This window comes from Pithys albifrons, chromosome 7 (assembly GCF_047495875.1).
Source record: "Pithys albifrons albifrons isolate INPA30051 chromosome 7, PitAlb_v1, whole genome shotgun sequence".
Taxonomy (NCBI): domain Eukaryota; kingdom Metazoa; phylum Chordata; class Aves; order Passeriformes; family Thamnophilidae; genus Pithys; species Pithys albifrons.
Window position 1 is genome coordinate 42,002,062 of NC_092464.1, and position 18,858 is coordinate 42,020,919.

The following is an 18,858-nucleotide window of genomic DNA, read 5'->3' on the forward strand; positions in this document are numbered from 1 at the left end:
AATTGCTGGGAGAAATTTGTCATAGTATTAACATGAAAAAGGCTCAAAGGGGAACCCACCCCACTCAAGCCCCCCAAAAAACACACCCACAGTCACACTTTCCCTAACACCCAGTCATTATGGTTTCAATATAAAAATGATGAACCAAAATTAATTTATAAAATACAAAGCAAATAACAGATAATGCCAATCAAGTGAGAAGGATTACAAATAAACAATTATGCAATTAAAAAGTGAACACAGTATAACTTACAAACAACAAGGTTACGGTAAACAAAAATATCACTTTCTTTTTGTCATCTACATATAGAACCAATTGGCAAGACATCTGCTTTCTCCTTCATACAACTGGATGAAGGAAAAATGGCATAATAGGAAGATTTTCTACTTACCTTGAACTACACATACCAAGAAAAACAATCCAGGCATATTTAACTGCTCCATCTGAGTGTGGGGTCAAAGCTTTTATGTAATCCTAGATATATTATTCAGCACCGATAGGTGAAACCTGATATTACTTGGTAGAAAAAGTTTACATCAGGAAAGAATGTCTCCAGAGTGCCAGAAAACTAATTTCTTACCCAATTTATTATTTATGTTTGGTAATGCAGATCTCCAGAGAAAATAAAACTCTTCAAACTAGAACTATCAATGATTAGAACGTCTCTTTTTTTGTGTGTATGTATAATTTGTATATATTTTGTGGTTTGTAGTTTGGGGCTTTTTCACTGCATATGCTAAACACACTTGATGTTCAGAAAATCTCTCCAGCTGGGGACAAGTGCAAGGATCAAAGTGTGGCAATGTGAGCAATCCGTCTATCACACAAGATTAATTGGATACAACATGTAATAGCAGAGACATCTACTGAACCAAGAAATACCTACTCCTCGTTAGGAGATAATCCCAGCACTGCAAAGCAAGCAAGCATAGAAGAAACACATCTTGGTACCAATACTGTGGAAATAGAGACAAGCTGACATATAGACAACACAAGCAAAGCAAATGATCACAAATAGGTCTGCAATCTTATTCCTTCTCAACAAAAACGATCTGCCAGGCATCTGGAGGAAAGCACATTTTCTAGATAATCACCATTTAGAGAGCTTTACTAATACCTTTTTGTTCATGTTTTCCCGTAGTATGTCTGGGAACAGAAGTCTTTTCATCATTAAAGAGCAAGCTCAGAAAGCTTTCATTTCCTGCACTGCAGATGACTTTTACTCTGACCTGTGACCACATTCAGGGCTAAATGTAAAAATAAGGCAGTGATGAGGACCAAATAATGTAAGAGATTTCAGGAAAAACAGGGCTAGTTTCTTGTTTAAAGAATAGGAACACATCCATGTAACAGGAAACAAAGAGCACCTCTGTTTACGATGCAGCATAGCCTGTGTAAGGCTACTCAGAAAAAAAATATTTGAAATTAATCATGAAAGCGATAATGTTTAAAAAATAAAGAATCAATCAGTGACTAAACATCCTGTTAAACAGAGATCTTCATCTGGGTTATGTCCAGCACTGTAATCATGTTATGCACCAAATAATGTTTGTTGGACAACGTTGTCCCTACATGTCCATCTCCTCTTCATAAGACAACTCCTCTTGCCAAAGCTGATTTTCATAAACCTTACACAGTCAGTTCTGAAAATTGGCTGAAAAGCAGCTAATTCCCAAGCATGTAGTCCACAGGAAAAGATTAAGTACCAAGCACTAGTCCACACCTCCTATGAGCACCTTTCATAAAATAAGGGCTACTGAAGTACAGTACTGTTTAATCCGAACCCTAAAACACAAGAGGACTTTGCAGTATTGCATAAATTCAGTAAGAATCATGAATAAATATATTTTATCTCTGGTGTCATCATAAAGGAACAGTACCATGAGACTATAAAAAAATGCACAAAGAGAAAAGCCCCATGGACTTGTCCTAAATTGCAGCAAAAAATCCTTGCAGGCCAGCATAAATCAGCACCATCAGATACACAGCATCAGACCATAAACAATTCTAACAAAACCTATTCCTAATGAACTACAGCTACCAGTGAAGAAAAATTTCCTGAAGATACTCAGTTTTATTTTGAGAATCAAATTTTTTAGAAGCAAGATGTCTATAAATACAGAATCTGACACTATCCAAAATAAGTTACTCAGAATGTACACGCTTACAAGTCACACAGTGCAGCAGAACAGGTTCCAGGCACTGGCCAGGCAGCACTTCAGACTATGAGGGGTCTGAAAGTCACACACTTGTAACTTCTGGGGAGCTAAAGACAAAAGACTGCACTGAGCTGCAGGTCGGTGAGGTTCTTCAGCCCTCATATTCCCATGCAGGGAAAGACAAACACTTCTTGCTAAAGGACACAGAAGGTGGGTCTCCAGTTGGTCACCAGACAGTATAGCACACTGATAAGGAAAGGTATCCTCCTCAACTGGGGTTTTGTCACTGGAGCAAAGGTTCTAGAGAAACTGTAATAGTTTTGCAGGGAGCTCATGGGACCCTCCACTGTTGGAGGTGTTCAAGATTTGAGTGGACATGGCACTGAGCAAGCTGATCTGATTAGCCCTGCTCTGGGCACAGTGCTGAGCTGCAGGACCTCTTGAGGTCCCTTCCAACACACAGTACTCTCTGATTCCATTATGCTTTTGCTGGCAAAGGCCTGTAACCAAAACATTAAGTGACAGAGCTGAAGTCATTCAACCAGCTGTAATTCTTTTTTATGTCACTTTCTATGCTAGCTAAGAAAATTTATGGTGAAAACTACTGCCACATTAGTCAATAATATACCATTCATGTATGCAAAGAGGGCACAAAAATATGGACAACTAAAAATTTAACCTTTACAGTCATCTGGTCTTGCATTACTAATCTACATGTAAATCCAGTTCTCACAGTCCTATTTCTTGTATGCAATATCACATGTCAGCATATTTATAAGAGCACAGAAATGGTAAAGACATATTAATACAAGCAGTATTAACAATCTTTCTTCAAGACAACACATTTATTAAACCACCCTGACTCTTTCCACAATACACACTTGCATTGCTGCAACACAACAAAACTACAACAAAAAAAAAAAAGAGAAGAAAAGCTGCCTCAAGTCTTTCAAAAGAAAACCAGAACATTACAAATCATACCAGGAGGTTTAATGCATATGTGAAACAAAGTGAGCTTAGAAGATTGTCATCTTCTGTACATCTAACTTCTTGAGGCCAGCAGAAATCTCTGCTTGCAGAGCATCCAAGAAGTGTTCTCAGTCTGATGAATCGTTTGGTCCATCCCAGACTGCAAAGACAACTGTGCAGACTCTCTACACTACAATGAAGGAGAGTCCTGTCTCTTTCATCTTCTTTCAACTCCTTCCTCTGAAGCAAAGTTTTACAATTAAATACTTTTATTCCAGCTGGTTTTTTTTCACATTTGGGGTTTTTCAAATAGAGAAATCCCTAGAATTCATCACCACAAGCTGAAAATCACTTCTTTTTTTTTTCTAGTAGGACCAGATGGAACAGTTGAAGCCAGTTGGGATGATGCTTCAGCAAGCAAGATAAAGCAATGCCAACCTGAGACAAACACTCTCTGTAGAAGAGTTCAGCCCAACTTACTGAAGTCTGATTAAGTAATTAATTCTTAAGGAGATGGGTAAACTTACTAATGGGCAGTAATGACAAACCCACATACAAAAATATAATAAGAAATAAAACTAAGAGCACAAAGCAAATGAATTGGCACATAACAAATCAGCACACAACCCTGAAACAAACTTAACTCTGGCTTCAGAGTTCCTTTTGCAATGGGCACAGGTTTTATAATGAACAGAGTAAGCAACTGATCCATTTTAACTTCATTTTTAAGTCTTACTGCAGGGGAATTCAAGTTCTTTATATTCCAATGATTAGTTTTCACTAACTTTCAGTAGTAATTATGGAACACTACATGAATCAGAGCCTCATGTTTATTCAGACTGGATGCAGATTTTATACTAAAGCTTCATATTTTTATTTTACATAGAATATTCATCTCAATTATATAGATAGCAGCTGGAAAACATGCATTTTGGAGGTGGGAGTGACTCAACAATATGCAATGGCTTTGGCTGGAGCCCAATTTTCATTAATTATTTGCATAAACAATTTTACTAGAGGATTATTTGCTGACACAGTAGCTATCCCAGAAAGCTAGCAAAAAAACCCTAAAATCAACATTAGCTAGATTATCTTAGTCATTGTCAGGGCTGCTGTAGCAGGCTTAGGGGCATTTAATTCTACTTTTAGTGTAATTGTACATTTAATCCTTAAATACACGTTCCCTTGATTATCCTTAAATATACCTTCAATTGATTACCTCAGATTTCATTTTATAGATGGTCTGCACAGTGAATGGATTAACTGCTACCATCTTTGCCTAGAGATTAATTTAGCTATCTCAGTCATTACAGACCATTCACTGTGCTCTTTGGCCCAAAAAACATTAAATCATGTAGAGGACAAAAAGCAGAGCACATGTAGAAATCCTGTAATGTCTGTACTAAACAGTGAAAAGGGACTCTGTGATACTGCCAATGTTATTTTCTCATCCTGATCTGTTCTTCTTCCATTATTGCACTTGTGGCAAGCACTGTATGTTCAGGGCTAAGCTCATCTCACAACATCAATTATGCAGATTTATGGCAAGTACTAAAAGGAACTAGGAAACACTACGAACAAATTATACTAGCAAACAATCCACAGACCTGGGCAAGACACAAAAAAATTAAAGGTAATGTTGAATTAGAAATAGTTTCTTTCATTTTGCTTAGTTTCTAAAATTACAGGAGCATTTTGAAAATCATTTTTGGCATCTCTAACACATTCTGTAATAGCTCTAAAGTCTCAAAGTTCAAAGTCATAAAGTCATCATTTTTATCTTACCTTCAGATAAAAAACAAATACAGCTTGAAAGAAAGTGTCACCCGAAGAAACAAGGAAAACTACAAACATTTAAAATTAAAAACTAAACAATTCAGCACCTCCTCTAAACAGCACAGTTGCCTCTTACAGTTGAAAACATGAAGGTTCAGACCATCTAGGGCACTAAAACTTCTTTAATAACCTGGACTTGGACTGCCCTTGCAATCATTATCACAATTAAAACCTGGTTAGCAGTTAGATAATCAGAGCTAAGAGCTCAATCCTGCAGAGCTAAAACTTCAATCCTATTAAAAAGACACTTCAATATGGAGCACGAGTGCAGCTGCTCGTGGGCACAAGCAAGGGAAACTAACTTCCACAAGTTAGGAAAGCAGAGAACCTGCACAAATACCAGCTCCCCAGGATGGAAAGAATCAGCTGGCATGGCATTTTAAGGCATAAAAATCACACGAAAAGAGCTCTATCACAGATGTAGCTACAGCTCAAATTTTTAAATAATCCTCAACTAAACTGTTAGAAAATGAGTCCTTCCCTTTCAGACCCCACATATCAACAGCCTGTTACCCATTTATATTTGGCTGTCAGGGGAAGCATTTGGCCTGCAGCTACATTTTGTCAGCTTAGAGTGGGAATTCTGACACCTCAAATGACAATTAATTGAACTGGAACAGTAGCTCACACATGGAAGTGACTCACATCTTTATTCTACTTTGGCACTGAGTTTATTACTATAAGATTCAAAATAATCAATTTCAGCATTTCTCAAAAGGAATTTCAAAAGTATTAACCCTTAAATGAAGCAAGGTCCTGTTTATGGCAGACTGAGTTTATTACTACAAGATTCAAAATAATCAATTTCAGCACATCTCAAAAGGAATTTCAAAAGTATTAACCCTTAAATGAAGGAATCAAGGTCCTGTTTATGGCAGACTGCACACAGACCGAGTTCACATCACAGCTCTGGAGAGTGTACTATGGCATATTCCATAACAGATTTGTCCTGTTCTGCTTTAAGGGAAAACCCTACAAAATACCTTGAAATTATAACACAGCTTATGCCAGAAAGTCCAGAGTGGTTCACTAGGGGATGCACAGAAGTATTTTATATCAACTCACATCAGATGGAGAACAGTTCTGTTCAGTTCAGCCCTTATCGCCGCTTCCTTCCACCTGATCTTTCAGGTGGACAGATCAAAAAAAAAAAAAAAAAAAAAAAAGGAAGAAACTAACTAAAACTCAGATGCTTATAAAGTTCTTTTTTTTAAAGTATGGAAAATAAAAGACAGAAGTTCTCGATCTGGCAATTCGCTGTCAGGGTTATTTGTTTCAGTGAGGATAACAGGCTTTAACGTCATGCAGCTTTAACCTACATCACAGCCCTAAAAAAACTGAGCAGGGAAAATGAAGCAGCATGGCAAAATAGACAAGGAACACATAAAAAATAATCTCTGCCACAAAATCTTTTGTTTTCAGAACTAGTTTAAGCAAGATCTCAAATGATATCCCTGTACTTGGAAGCAAGAAACACCCTAAAAAACCAAAGCAAGTGAACAACATCATATTATCTAAAGAGAATAATCTTTAGCTGCTATCTTATTTCACCAGAGGAGAAACTTGGCATTTGTGAAACCCTGACAGTGTGACAGACCAAAAAGAAAACTTTTACTTTAGTTATCTACATCATGAAAACTCAACTCCAGAACCTACTACACTGCTCAAGAATGCTTAAGTATTCAAAGAAAATTGCATTAGATGAACCTTGCTGTTTCAGAGAATTGTGAAGGTCCACACTCCTTCATAAACATATAAAAACCATGGCAGAAAACAAGTCATTGTTTTGTTAATGATGCCGCTTAACACACAGCTGCAGTGTCTGAATGTTGTGCTGAAAATCACCAGTTATCCCTATCCACACTCACCACCTGGTCCTGCTGCCAGGAAATTGCTGCCACTGGCAGCTGGATATGTGGGAAAGATTCCTTAGCAGCCACCCACATCCCCCAGCTCTGCCCCAGTGCAACATCTCTGTTCTCTTCTGGAAATCACTGCTGATTTGCTAAATTTATCTTTTACTTATAAGTAACATTCTTTCATATAAACAGCCAAGTCTGTTGCTCCTCAAGGGTAGCCATTTAATGGCTTTTTCTATTTCAGGCTACAGGTCAATCCACAATTTGTTTGGTCTGTACATCCACTATTTCAGACTCAGAGCCAGCCAAAAGGCTCCTCCCATTCCTTTGGGGGTGTATCTTCTGACGAAGAGATAGAGGTTGTATCATAAAAACTACAGACTTTTAATACAAAAATCTAGGCCCAGCCGAAGAAGAGATTTTGATAGCACTGATACAGGAGCCAGCACTCTCTTCTCATAATTTCTGTAAGAGCAAAACTCATTTCTTTTGGCAGGTGCATTTTGAAAGTTGAGGCCCATTAATACACCACCAGCTTCTACAAGAAATGAGAATGATCCAGTGCCTAGTTGGTTGGGTTTTTTAAGGAAAATGATTAAGAGAAATAAGCTTCATTTGAACAACACTTGTGTATTCCTCTTTTCTCCTACACTGAGGGTTCTGCATTACAAAGAGTGCTACACTTCCTTGTTTGTATCAATCTCTCCAAGGGTAATCCCTTCTCAATAAATCATGAGTTCCACAAGCAAAGCAGTACTCAAGCCACACACACAACTCAGTGTCTTTCATCAGCAAGTGAAGGGAAGGAGATTGGGCTTTAAAAAAATTGGTCATTTAAAAGAAGTCATAAATGGATCAACTCAACTGTAAAATAAAACCTTGACACAAGTGAAATCAGCTGCTTCTCTATGTTCTTGCTGCAAAGCTCAAGCTTCTACATCCCATTTGGCTTTAGTGGATGATCAAGAACAAAAAACCAAACTAAAACAAAAAACCTAATGAAACAAATGGGTTCAATAACTCCCAAAACAATATTCTTAAATAGCTCATCTTAAAAAACACACTGTAAGAACTACAGGTGGCTTATGTGAAAAAGAAATTAGACAACTTCCTAATAAAAAGCTATTACAGGTGATTCACATGTTATGATTAAGAGACACCAGGAGTAACAGAATTTGAAATTACTTTCTAAGGAAGAGGACCAAAGTAACATGTAATAGTAAACAGAAAAATGTGGTTTATCATCATATTTTCTGAACCACATTGAAATCAAGATACTACAAAAGAATGGGAAAGACAACTTTATTGATGTTCTCATCCATTACATATTTTGTTAAAGGTGATAAAATTTAACTTAAGCCATTCCACATTCACTGGTAGAAAAGGGTTTCTTCAGCTCTTTCAAAAACGTCTTCCCAGTTCCCCAGGTCTCAGGTGCTCCAGGTGCCCTGTAATCTGCAGGGTCTCAAAGTGAAGTGTTTTCCTGGTGGGCAGCACTGGTAAGTGAAGCTGAAGAAATTTGTCATGGTGGGAGATTTTCAGTGCATGAGATGTCTGACACGCAGCTGTGAGTCTCCTCAAAGAGTCGATGCTTCAGAACTGCCCTTTACCAAGTAAATGCCACAAAAGCACAAATCAACTGGCTGGCGCAGGATGATGTGGACAAGTTCTGTCCATAATCACTTAACAGGAAAAGGAATCAGAAAATAACACAGTTTTTCAACTCAAAAAATACTACAGTTTTATCAGCTCTAAGAATCTCTATACCCAAGAGATGCCCAAGAGCAACATGGAAGAACAAGTAGCAAGCAAATGTCATGGTCCTAGTGCCTCCCGTCTATATCAAACCAGGATGAAAAACAAATAGCTTTTTTTGGTCACCAGTACAAAGAAATGTGTACCCACAGTCTGTTGACTGCTTTTTTGACTAAGAGACTGTACACTTGCCAAAGTTCACTGACCTAAGTACCTCAGAGAAGCAAAAGCACAGAGCAAAATCACCAACATATTTTTCAAGGTTGTAGAGTGCACTTTTGCATGAAACGGCATTTGCACAACTAATTTCAAACAAAGAGGATACTGCAAGGACAAAAGTACAATAGTGAATTAACAGAAGTATCCACCATTATACATGGTTTGCATCTAACTAGTGACCAACAGAGACCAAGCATGCTCACCTCTGGGTTTGGGTGTAGCGTCTGCCCGTCCTGGGATGCAGATGGTACTATTGCCCACGTAATGTTGGCACTAGCAGATGATAAGGAGCTGAGGGCACCATTTTTCAGCTGTTCTTGGGAGTGTGACTTGGGGCCAGGCCATCCCAGGATACCTTCTGAAGCAGAAAATAGGTGTCAGCTTACAAGAGACAGATCACAGACTTTTTCCATTCACATAATCATTCTACTAATCTAAATGAATTGTTATCTCTTCTCTGCTTCCAGGCACAGTTTTACTTTAGGAACAAAAAATCATGTACTTTATGAGCTACCTTAAGGAATTTCTCAAATTGTATCCCTGCTTTTGGAAGCAAGAAACACTCTAAATAACCAAAGCAAGCATCTTATAGGCCAATTTAAGTGTATTTGGTTTTTTTTTAAAGTCAATGAATGTTAGCCCTACCACCAGACTGTATAATCCTTATGTATTATTCCATCTGGCACACCTTGGTAATTAAGCAGATATTCTCTACCCACTATTTTCACAGTTATGAAGCTATCTAAGTAAACCCTTCATTTTTCCTGCCTAAAATGAGAGTTTCAAGCCTAGCAGCTGTATTTTATTTCTGTCTGTACTAGTCACAGCTTTTTCTAGATTAAGTGGTCCCAGGACAAAGAAGTCTCACTAGAAATGTACACATTAAATATGAATCAAACAGAACTTAACATCAGAACAACCCCTGTTTATGGGGGCACTTGATTTCCTGGATGGGTCTGTATTTAAGGATGCCATGACTGAAAGAAGGATCAGCTAAGGCAACTGTACTGTTGTTCCTCCCTTACTGCTCTAAAACACAGTATCAACAGTCCAATCAGTAGCCCTCAGCACAGAACTTAAATTTCAGCTATTAATTACACGCTGCTATAAATTGTAGAGATATGAACAAGAAAACTGCAGCTCTTCAGTCGTTACCATCATCTGTATATGAATATACAATTAGTGCCACAGGGAGGAACTCCTCTCATCACTGACAAGTTTTCAAGGTGATGCAAAGCAATGCAAAGTACATTAAAGAACATGCAGTTTCTCTTCTCCATATCACCAGGGTTACCAGAGATTGCACCCTAATTAAAGTAAATGGTTTGATCTGGTGAGGCAGCGCTGGGTAGTACTACACTAACACTTTCATTATTAAAAAACAAGCCACAAATCCTACAGCTGAATTCTCAGCAAATTTTAAAGATAAAACAGTTACAGAACATTGCTCTCATCCAAAATGGCATTAAGTTACAATGACATGACAAAACTTCAGATCTACTTGCTTAGCTTTTGTGGCACCATCTTTGGCTGAAGAAAGTGTAAAGAAAGCATAAGCAAATAAGTATAAAATGATTTTCAAAGATCTAACTAACCAACAGGAGAAAAAAATCCAGCTTTTTCTCTTTTTTAAATGTATATTTCATACAATTACAAAAATTTCCCCTTGCCAAAAGAACATCATCTCTGTGGCTCTGCTGTCAGGAGACATCAAACATGTGTGAGAAAATGACAATATCAAACAAAAGGTCATTTTCTTGGATTGGTTCTAGATATTGGCCCTACACCTCAGGAAGGTAACACCTGCCCCCATTCCAAAGGCAGCATTTAAATCAATACTCCCTGTTGGTACACACAGCAAGGGATGAAGGGCACGGCAGTCACAGCATCCTCAGCAGTCACTGTTCCTCAGTTTGCTGCTAGGAAAAAAGGATAAACCCAGATCCCTCAAAACAAGCTCTGATTGAGGAGATAATCTGGAGGTTGTCTTGGCAGATGCAAAATGGGCTCTCACTGCATGGGAGGGTGGAATCACAACATCAGCATTAACAATAAAAGTCAATTGGAGAAATTAAAATTAAAATGTTGGTTTCTTGGAAGAAAATCACTTATTTGAAAATCATTAAAAATGTTTACTGTTTGGGCAGATTTCAAAGACAAAAAAACAGCAAGTTAAATTTTTTTCACTTTTTCCCTTTTGAATAGCCACAGTTTTATGGAGCATGCCTATGGTTCTCACCCTTTATTACTTTGCAGCAACAGATCTCAATCTATTTTTCTGTTTCTCCCCGTCAAACAGCTGAATATTGGATTGATTACTACTGATATTTTCCTATTAAAACGACACTAAAGAAACTGAACTGACTTCTCTTTGTGCCAGCCTTTGAAAATTCTATCATTTCCTGGGGCTATTCATTTTCTCTTTGCATGCACAATGTATTCGGCCTTCACTGTAAACAGTTACTTTTAATTTTTTTCCCCAATTTATGTAAATAAGCACAATATAAAGCTCCCATTTGAATGAATACCTTGTGCTTCAGGGGAAATTCTGAAGTGTGAACATTTACTTCACCATCACTTTCATATTTTTAAAAACACTGTACTGGTTCTCCTCTTCAGTACAAACCCAAGACTGTTTCATTCATGTTTCTCTGCACATTTTGGTCTCAGAGAAACAGAAACTGTTAGACTCAGGCAAGCACGTTTTTCCTTCTGCCCCAAGGACAACACTACCCCCACAAAACCAGAAATCTTGTCAGTTTAATCAATTGTTAAACAGAGCTTAAAAGCACATCATGATCTCGCTAACACCAACAGGATGCCAAGAGTTAATGTCCAAAGGACAATAATAAAGCACATGTGTTCCCTCAACACCTCTGCATATGACAAAAATTGTTTTGTTAAACTGGCTGCCCGGAACATGACTACTTTGCAGAATAGAAATATGCAGTAAAAGATATTAGTCATAGACCACGGAAATCTAAATAAATAAAAAGTCACCTCTCTGAAAAAGTTGAAAAAAAAATCATGCCTTGTTTCAAACTGCCATCAGGGAACATTTGATGATCTTTAATCTACAAATCTTACTCCGAGATGTCAGCATTCCCATATCATCTGAAGGGATCTACAATATCAGCCTACTTTTCAGGCAAAAGCAATGTAAGATGAGAGAACTTAACAAAAATAATCTTAAAATCAACTAAAACTAGAATACAATCTCCATGTAGAAAGTGAAAGGCCACAACAAGATGGCTCCTACTTCACTCACAGTATCAGTTTTCCAAAAATTTTCCCTACAGTTTTCCAGGTTTTCTTTCAGTTTTTCAGTACACCTAAAACGTTCTCATCTGCACTTGTACAAATTTTTCTTACCACAAAACAGTAGAGGTAGTTGTTGTCTGTGCCATATCAAATCAAATCAAGTTCTTTTATTGGAATTCACTCTCTGGAAACTAAGCTGCCATTTTAAATAACTTGATCCACTCTGATGGAGTTGCCATCTTTGCCACTTCATGGGAATCAAAAATACCTATCACAAGTTCAATTCCTGTTCTTATGGAGACTTCAAGGAAAAAAAATATAAAAACTAAACATGTTGTGAAAAAGTTTATCTTCAGAGTAGGAAGAAACTGCTGTCACTGGTTTTTTTTCAGACAGACCTTTTTCTCTGTTCTGAATCACAGCCAAAGACAACTGGCAGAAAGGTAAATTGAAATCTATTTTGATACATTTCAAAGTCCTAAAGGAATTCTCCAGGTAGGCAGTCACAAATTATATAAAAGCATTCACAGCCACACAGCTACTTTACTATTTGCTTTAAGACTATGCAAAGCACTACACTAACTAAAACAAAACATCTGTTTCTGCAGCAAACAAGACAAAATTAGAAAGGATGTACCAAAGACACAACTAGTAAAATCAGCCAGATCTCTTCTACCTGCAGGGTGTTGGTCCTGTAGTTCCAGGAGTGAAAACCAAGGTCTGATTCCTCTGAAATTTCAGTGCATTTGTACATATAAAACAAGAGTTCTTGCAGAAAACACCTGAAAATTAGCTCTTTTTCCTCTTCCCCTCAACACCAATTTCCACTGTGATGGACACACAGCAGACAAATCCATCAAGGCACATAAACAAAGCACAGCATCCCAACACAACCTACTATCCTTTCCCTACAGCAATGCTATAGTTCACAAGCATCTGTTTCAGAGGGCATAAGAAGCTTTATCCCACATAAGTGCCCTCAGGAGAAATGTGTTTTCCCTTCTATAGATGCACAAATCGGTAGGGAGGGAAACTTTCTCCAAAGAGAAAGCTTACAGGACATTTTTCCATTAGGCAATGTTGACAATTTCCTTCCATTGCTTCTGATTTTCTAGGTACCTGATGAAACTTCAAATTTACTTTTGTATAATAATTGATGCATGAAATATGCTTAACACCTACCTCAACTCTGTAACAAGAACCTTTCTAATTTTAAGTCCTCAGGTCTTGATTTGTAGACTACAAAACCCCCACATCTATTGATTGCACTCTTACAATATACTGTAACTACACTCTAACAAATAACCCCTTAGCAACGCACTGGTAGCCCTTGAGGACAGACCAGTATTAAACCTGGATTCCTTCCGCTGCTGGGGATGGATGGGACAGTTTTGTCTCTCCACTGAATCCCCACAGGACACTGAACCAACAACAGCAAGAGGCAGCTGCATATCTGCTTTTCAGAGGAGAAAGACAACATTGCATTATTTGCTGATGCTCTGTGGGGGCAAAAAGCAATGTTATCTTGAAATGAAAGAACATATAAGTAATAATGTATTAGCCTTTAGATAGAACAGCAAATTGTTCTGCTTATTCTTGACAAGTCTGGCGATGCAATTAAGGGAGAACTGACTGATCATGCCAAATTTAGTAAAGTACACCAGTAACAAAGAGTATGTTCTTTCCTGCCTTCTTTGCTCACCTTCCCTGCCCAAATGCCTTTGGAGGCTGGGGGACGGATAAGCACGAACAAGGACTTATCTGCTCATTTTTCTCTCTTGTCATGTCAGCTGCAAGAGAATTCCTACTTGTCATTTGTCACCAAATTGAAAGCATCTACGTTGCCTTTCCCATCCATTTATTTTCTCCAAAAAGGCGGCCATAGAGACTATAAAGTTCAAGTATATCCACACACACCTCCAGAATCACCTTCAATCCATTTGCTGCCATGGGAGCCAAAATAACAGCATTTGCACATTCAAATGAACCTCAGAAAGTCCAAAGTGAGGATGAATTTAGCTTTTGTTTTTGAAAATCTTCAGAAAAATGAAACATTCTGTTTTATACTTTGGAAAAGTGGGCAAGGGAGAAATAAAAAAATATAGGAGGGAATTCCTATCAGGCACATGATTTATTCAGTAAATTAATTATTCTGTAAAACACAGACTAAAAGAATTGATTGATCTGTGCAGGTTGCCAATACAAGAGAGGATTCTGTCTGCCAAAACACTAAAATAAAAAAACAGATTTACAACACAAGATGGTAAAGCTACATTAAAACAAACATAAGTTTGCTCTGCTCACAGTTGGAAGGAAGAATGTTAACCATGCCAGTCAACAGGCTTGGGGGGCAACTCTTCTACCAGAGGATACAGAGGTGAAAAGAAATAGCACTAGAACTTTTAAAGTTTGAAGTGAAGAAAAAAAAGTTTCTTCTTCATGTTTTTATTTTAAAAGGCACCTGCTACATGTCTAGATGCCAAATGAACTCAAGCTGGTGACCAGCAAATACTTTACATGTACCTAAGTGGTGACATTCTTGGCTAAAAAAGAAAATCCTTGGTGTTTTTCTTCCTCCTACAGAAAGAGCAAATTTCCAAAACCTGAAGAAGTTAGTATGCAATTCCTCATCCTCAACTCACACTACGTGTAACCAATACTTTCAGCTAATAATACACGTCTCCAGCACATTTTTCAATGAAAGAAAAAAAATTTTAAAAATTTAGCCAGTGATCAGTGCACGCATTTTAATAATGACAGCTAGAAATTATTTTGACATTATTTGACATTATTTTGACTAAAAAGTACAAACACAGAGAGGATTTTTCTTCACTGAGTGTTCTTGTTGATGCACTTCCAAAATCAAGCATTAACAAAAAAGACAATCACAAAAACCCTTCCATGAAGCTTTAGAGTGGAAATAAAACACGTATTGACTGGCCTTCAAGACAAGATTGAAGATTTCAGCTTAACCTTCATGTCTGCTTCTAGGCTTGAGCTCTAAGACTGACAACTCATGAGAAACGTGAAGTGGAAAAATCATGTCATCCTTAAACTATTGCATGACAAAGGATGCCATAAAAATATTTTAAGTCATGACCTACACAATTGCAGATTCTGGACAAGATTCCACTAAAGTAAATGTCAAGCTGCTTTCCTTCTACTTAAGTTACTGGAAAACAAAGCAATAAAAATATTTACATCAAAAGAAAGGAGAGCTTTTTTTTTTCCTGTTTAAAACAATAAAGGTCTGTAAATCCATTTAAAATAGAAACTATTTAATTCTAATTTTCCTGAGTGCTTTCCGTAGGTAGTAGGTCAGAAATTCCCAGCTACTTTAAGTCCTTGCTTTAGAAGCTGCAAGGCCTCCAGTGCACAGGGAAGTCAGCAAGGCTTGTGTAATTGGCCAAAGACCTCCAGGACACAACCAGAGCAAAGGTACAGAGAGAGCAGATACAGATCTACTTTAAAGGCAGTTCTCTCTCTTTTTGGCATAACAGTGAGGGCTTTCAATGCTGAAGGAAAGTAAACTTGGGGTAAATTCAAATCACCCAGGCTAAGCCACTGATATTTGTCACACTCCTCCTGAGCAGGGTTGTGCTGCCGGGCTGGACTGCACAGCTTCCATGGACTGCAGGCTAGAAGCAATAGAGTAGGTTATCAAATTCCTATCTTGTCTCTCCCAACAGAATTCTGTGGATCCTGCCCCACAATGCCTACCCGCATCTTTACACTGTGCCCCAGGCCATGAGACAGCACTGGGATGCAAACACTCAGCAATAAATAGCATAGGGCCATCTCACAGGAAAGGTGTCTGAGACTTTCCACCAGAGGAGCACATGGCTTTTAAACTAACAAAAGCCATCTTCACCTGACACTGACAGTAAAGGTCATCTTTTTTTTGCACCTTCTGGGTATGAAATTAAAAAAACTCGCCTGGAGGACACAATCGAAATATATCATCTCAGAGTTTGCTGGAGGATTACTTAAAAGCATTAGTCTGAATAGGTATGAGAGTGTGTGCAGCTTTGATGACTCAAACTCCACCGACTCAGCAGAAACATTCAAATCTATCAAAGCATGCCTGGAAAAGATTAAGTGTGTAGGAAAATCAGTAATCAAGACTTGTAGGCCAGGTTCTTTCAGGCAACTGTGTTGCATAACAAGGCCTAGGGAAAAAAGAAATTGTTTCACAGACCTTCAGTCAGGGAGAAGAGACTAAATATTTCAGCAGCTTTTAGTTCACTTCTTTTTTTTTAATTTTTCTTTTTTTTTTTAAACTTCCATACCAAGGAACAGCCCACGCACACACTGAAGAATTAACTGCTTGCATCCAGGTTCTCACAGTTACGCCAAAGATGCTGGTGTTACAGAATTTTGATTCCTGAAAGGACTCCTGTACAAGTCTGTATTCTTAAAAGGGACAAACAAAAACACTTACTACATTTTATTAAGTGTTTCAAAGTCATGACTTTCTTTTTCTTTTATTATTCCTCAAAAAAATTGGGGATTCCCTTTTAGCAGTTACTAATGTTCTATTTGCTTTTCTCTGTTCTTGTCCACAGATCCTCAAAAATCATTATCAAGTCAAAATAGAGACACCGATTTAACAGAGTACTTGGACTCAGATTCAAGGACATGTAACTTAAGTCATGACAGTTCACTTAGAACACACAGACATGAAAAACAACCTTCAGTGACTTTGAAACGAGAAAGTGACTTTTCTTTAAAGGATGCTTTTCATCTTTGTTTCAAACCATTCTCTTTTGGAATAAAATTATATTAAAGAATTTAATTAAATACACCTTATCATTACTATTTAGGTAAGTGCAAGGGTTTTTTTCATTTTATACAAGAAAACCAAAATACAGAAATAAGATTTTTTTTAATTATGTTCCTTTATGAAATATCGGAATCTGGATGTGGGAAAGACATAACATATCATAGCATCGGTGTCAAATATGTTAACACTTTTTTTTCAATAACCATTTTTACACCATTTGTCTACTTCTCAGCTAACCCTCTCACATTTCTATTCTTCTCACAATGGTAATTGTACCCAGATGCCCCAGCAGCCCTGAGGGCATATCCTGCCCTGCAGTAAACCCACTGCAAGTGAGGACAGGAGGTGGGTTGTTGTGGAAGCAAACACAAAAAGCCACTCCATATCCAGAGTTCTGCTGCTGCTGCTTCTCTTACATCAACTCCTGCTCCTGTTCTTAACACTCAGCAGTGCAGAGTATGAGTGGGAAACACTGACCACCATGTCAGAGGGCTGAAGGTCCAACTTCCAGTATTATGGACAGAGATGTAGAACTGAGTGGACTGAAAATCCTGAGCTATGTGGGGACTCAGAGGTTCATGCTTGCAGAGCTTAATGCAGAATCACACTGACATTTTAGGCTCATAAAAATTTGCCAAAATTCTTTTTCTTTAAATAGCAGCATGGTGAGCTCTTTGCTGATTTAAATAAAATCACAGACTGAAATAAATCCAGCATCCTTCCATGTAGAAAACTAGAAAAACTATTTTCACTATAGCACGGCATAACATTAAATGTATTTTTATCAAATAAATCTGTATTGAGATTTCAATGAGGAGGGAAAAAAGGAAGAGGGGAGCAGAACAGGCCAAAGCAGGGGAAGCAAAACAACCAAACCAGTTCCCCACTGCCATTAAGAATAATGGTTGATCTACCTCTTCTCCATGCCCCCTTATTTTTTGTGTTGGTCTCATCAGGACCTGATTTATCTGAGAAGACTTAGGACAAGCTCTTTTCCTTCTTTCTTCTGATTTCAATACATTCTGTATTTTTTTTAAACAAAGAGTTTGATGTTTGACACTGTAGCAGCTCACAAGCTGCTCCCCCCAGTTTGCCTCCTTGAGGAATGGTTAATTTTGCTTGCTTCAGTCTTATAATATAATACCTCAAGGCATAATAATAATACCAAGAGAGCTTGTGCTCACCTGATGACAGAGTCCTGTTATGATGATGGCCCACTTGGTGCATGCTTTGCTGCAATAGACTCAGGCATTCTCCAAGGCAGCTCAGGGTGGCAGCAGAGGTAGCTTTTAAAAGTAGCAAGTCCTGATCCAAGGCAGAAAGTGGCCCAGAACTTGGGAGAGCTTCAATGGCTTGTACAAGATTCTTCTGTTGTCCTTCAACTTGGCTCATGATCTGTAAAGGTCCAAAAACATCTGCTGTCATAGGAAATACCACTGTGTGGCTGTTAAACTCTTATGGATTGAAATAGTGACTAAATGTGAAGAACTATCACAAATGGATGGTAATGTTCTGATCCAAACATACCATACACTTACCCACAAAACCGATGGGCTTGAGACTACCAAAGGCCTGTAAAAATGTCAAGACTATGTTAGAGAAAATCATCTCTTAAAATAGTAGGTTCACAGTAGGTTTAATAGTGACTCACACTTTCTGAAAGTCTTTGTAGGGAAAAGTGTGAAAATTCCACTTCCTTCTCCATTATTAATTTAGGTTTAGATTTTCTTGCCTTTGTATGTGATCTGAGACACTCAAGAAAGTTACAGTGTCCCTCCTTCTTCTTTCCTACATAAAATGTCTAATCGCAGTTTAAAAAACAGACATTATTCATTTCTCAAGCACCAGTAAGGAACTGTTTCTACAAAATATGGTAACTTGTAAGTTCTCAGACATTAGCATAGGATGCAACTTAGAGTACTTATTTAATACCAGATATGGATACCAGATGTGAGGGAGAAAGTGAACCTGTTTCTAGGTTTGGACCATTCAGATGAAGATGAAATGAGTGCTTGT

General features: G+C 37.8%; 1 protein-coding gene across 1 annotated transcript in view; it reads right to left on the minus strand.

Annotated features, from left to right (window-relative positions):
• The window catches only part of OSBPL10 (oxysterol binding protein like 10), a 110,381-nt gene that overhangs the window by 31,633 nt on the left and 59,890 nt on the right, over positions 1-18,858 (minus strand). Inside the window, exons 5-6 of the mRNA XM_071561136.1 lie at positions 18,027-18,237; positions 9,002-9,156 (exon numbers count right to left, since the gene is read on the minus strand). Coding sequence (XP_071417237.1) covers positions 9,002-9,156; positions 18,027-18,237 — 366 coding nt within the window. The remainder of the gene's footprint in view (positions 1-9,001; positions 9,157-18,026; positions 18,238-18,858) is intronic.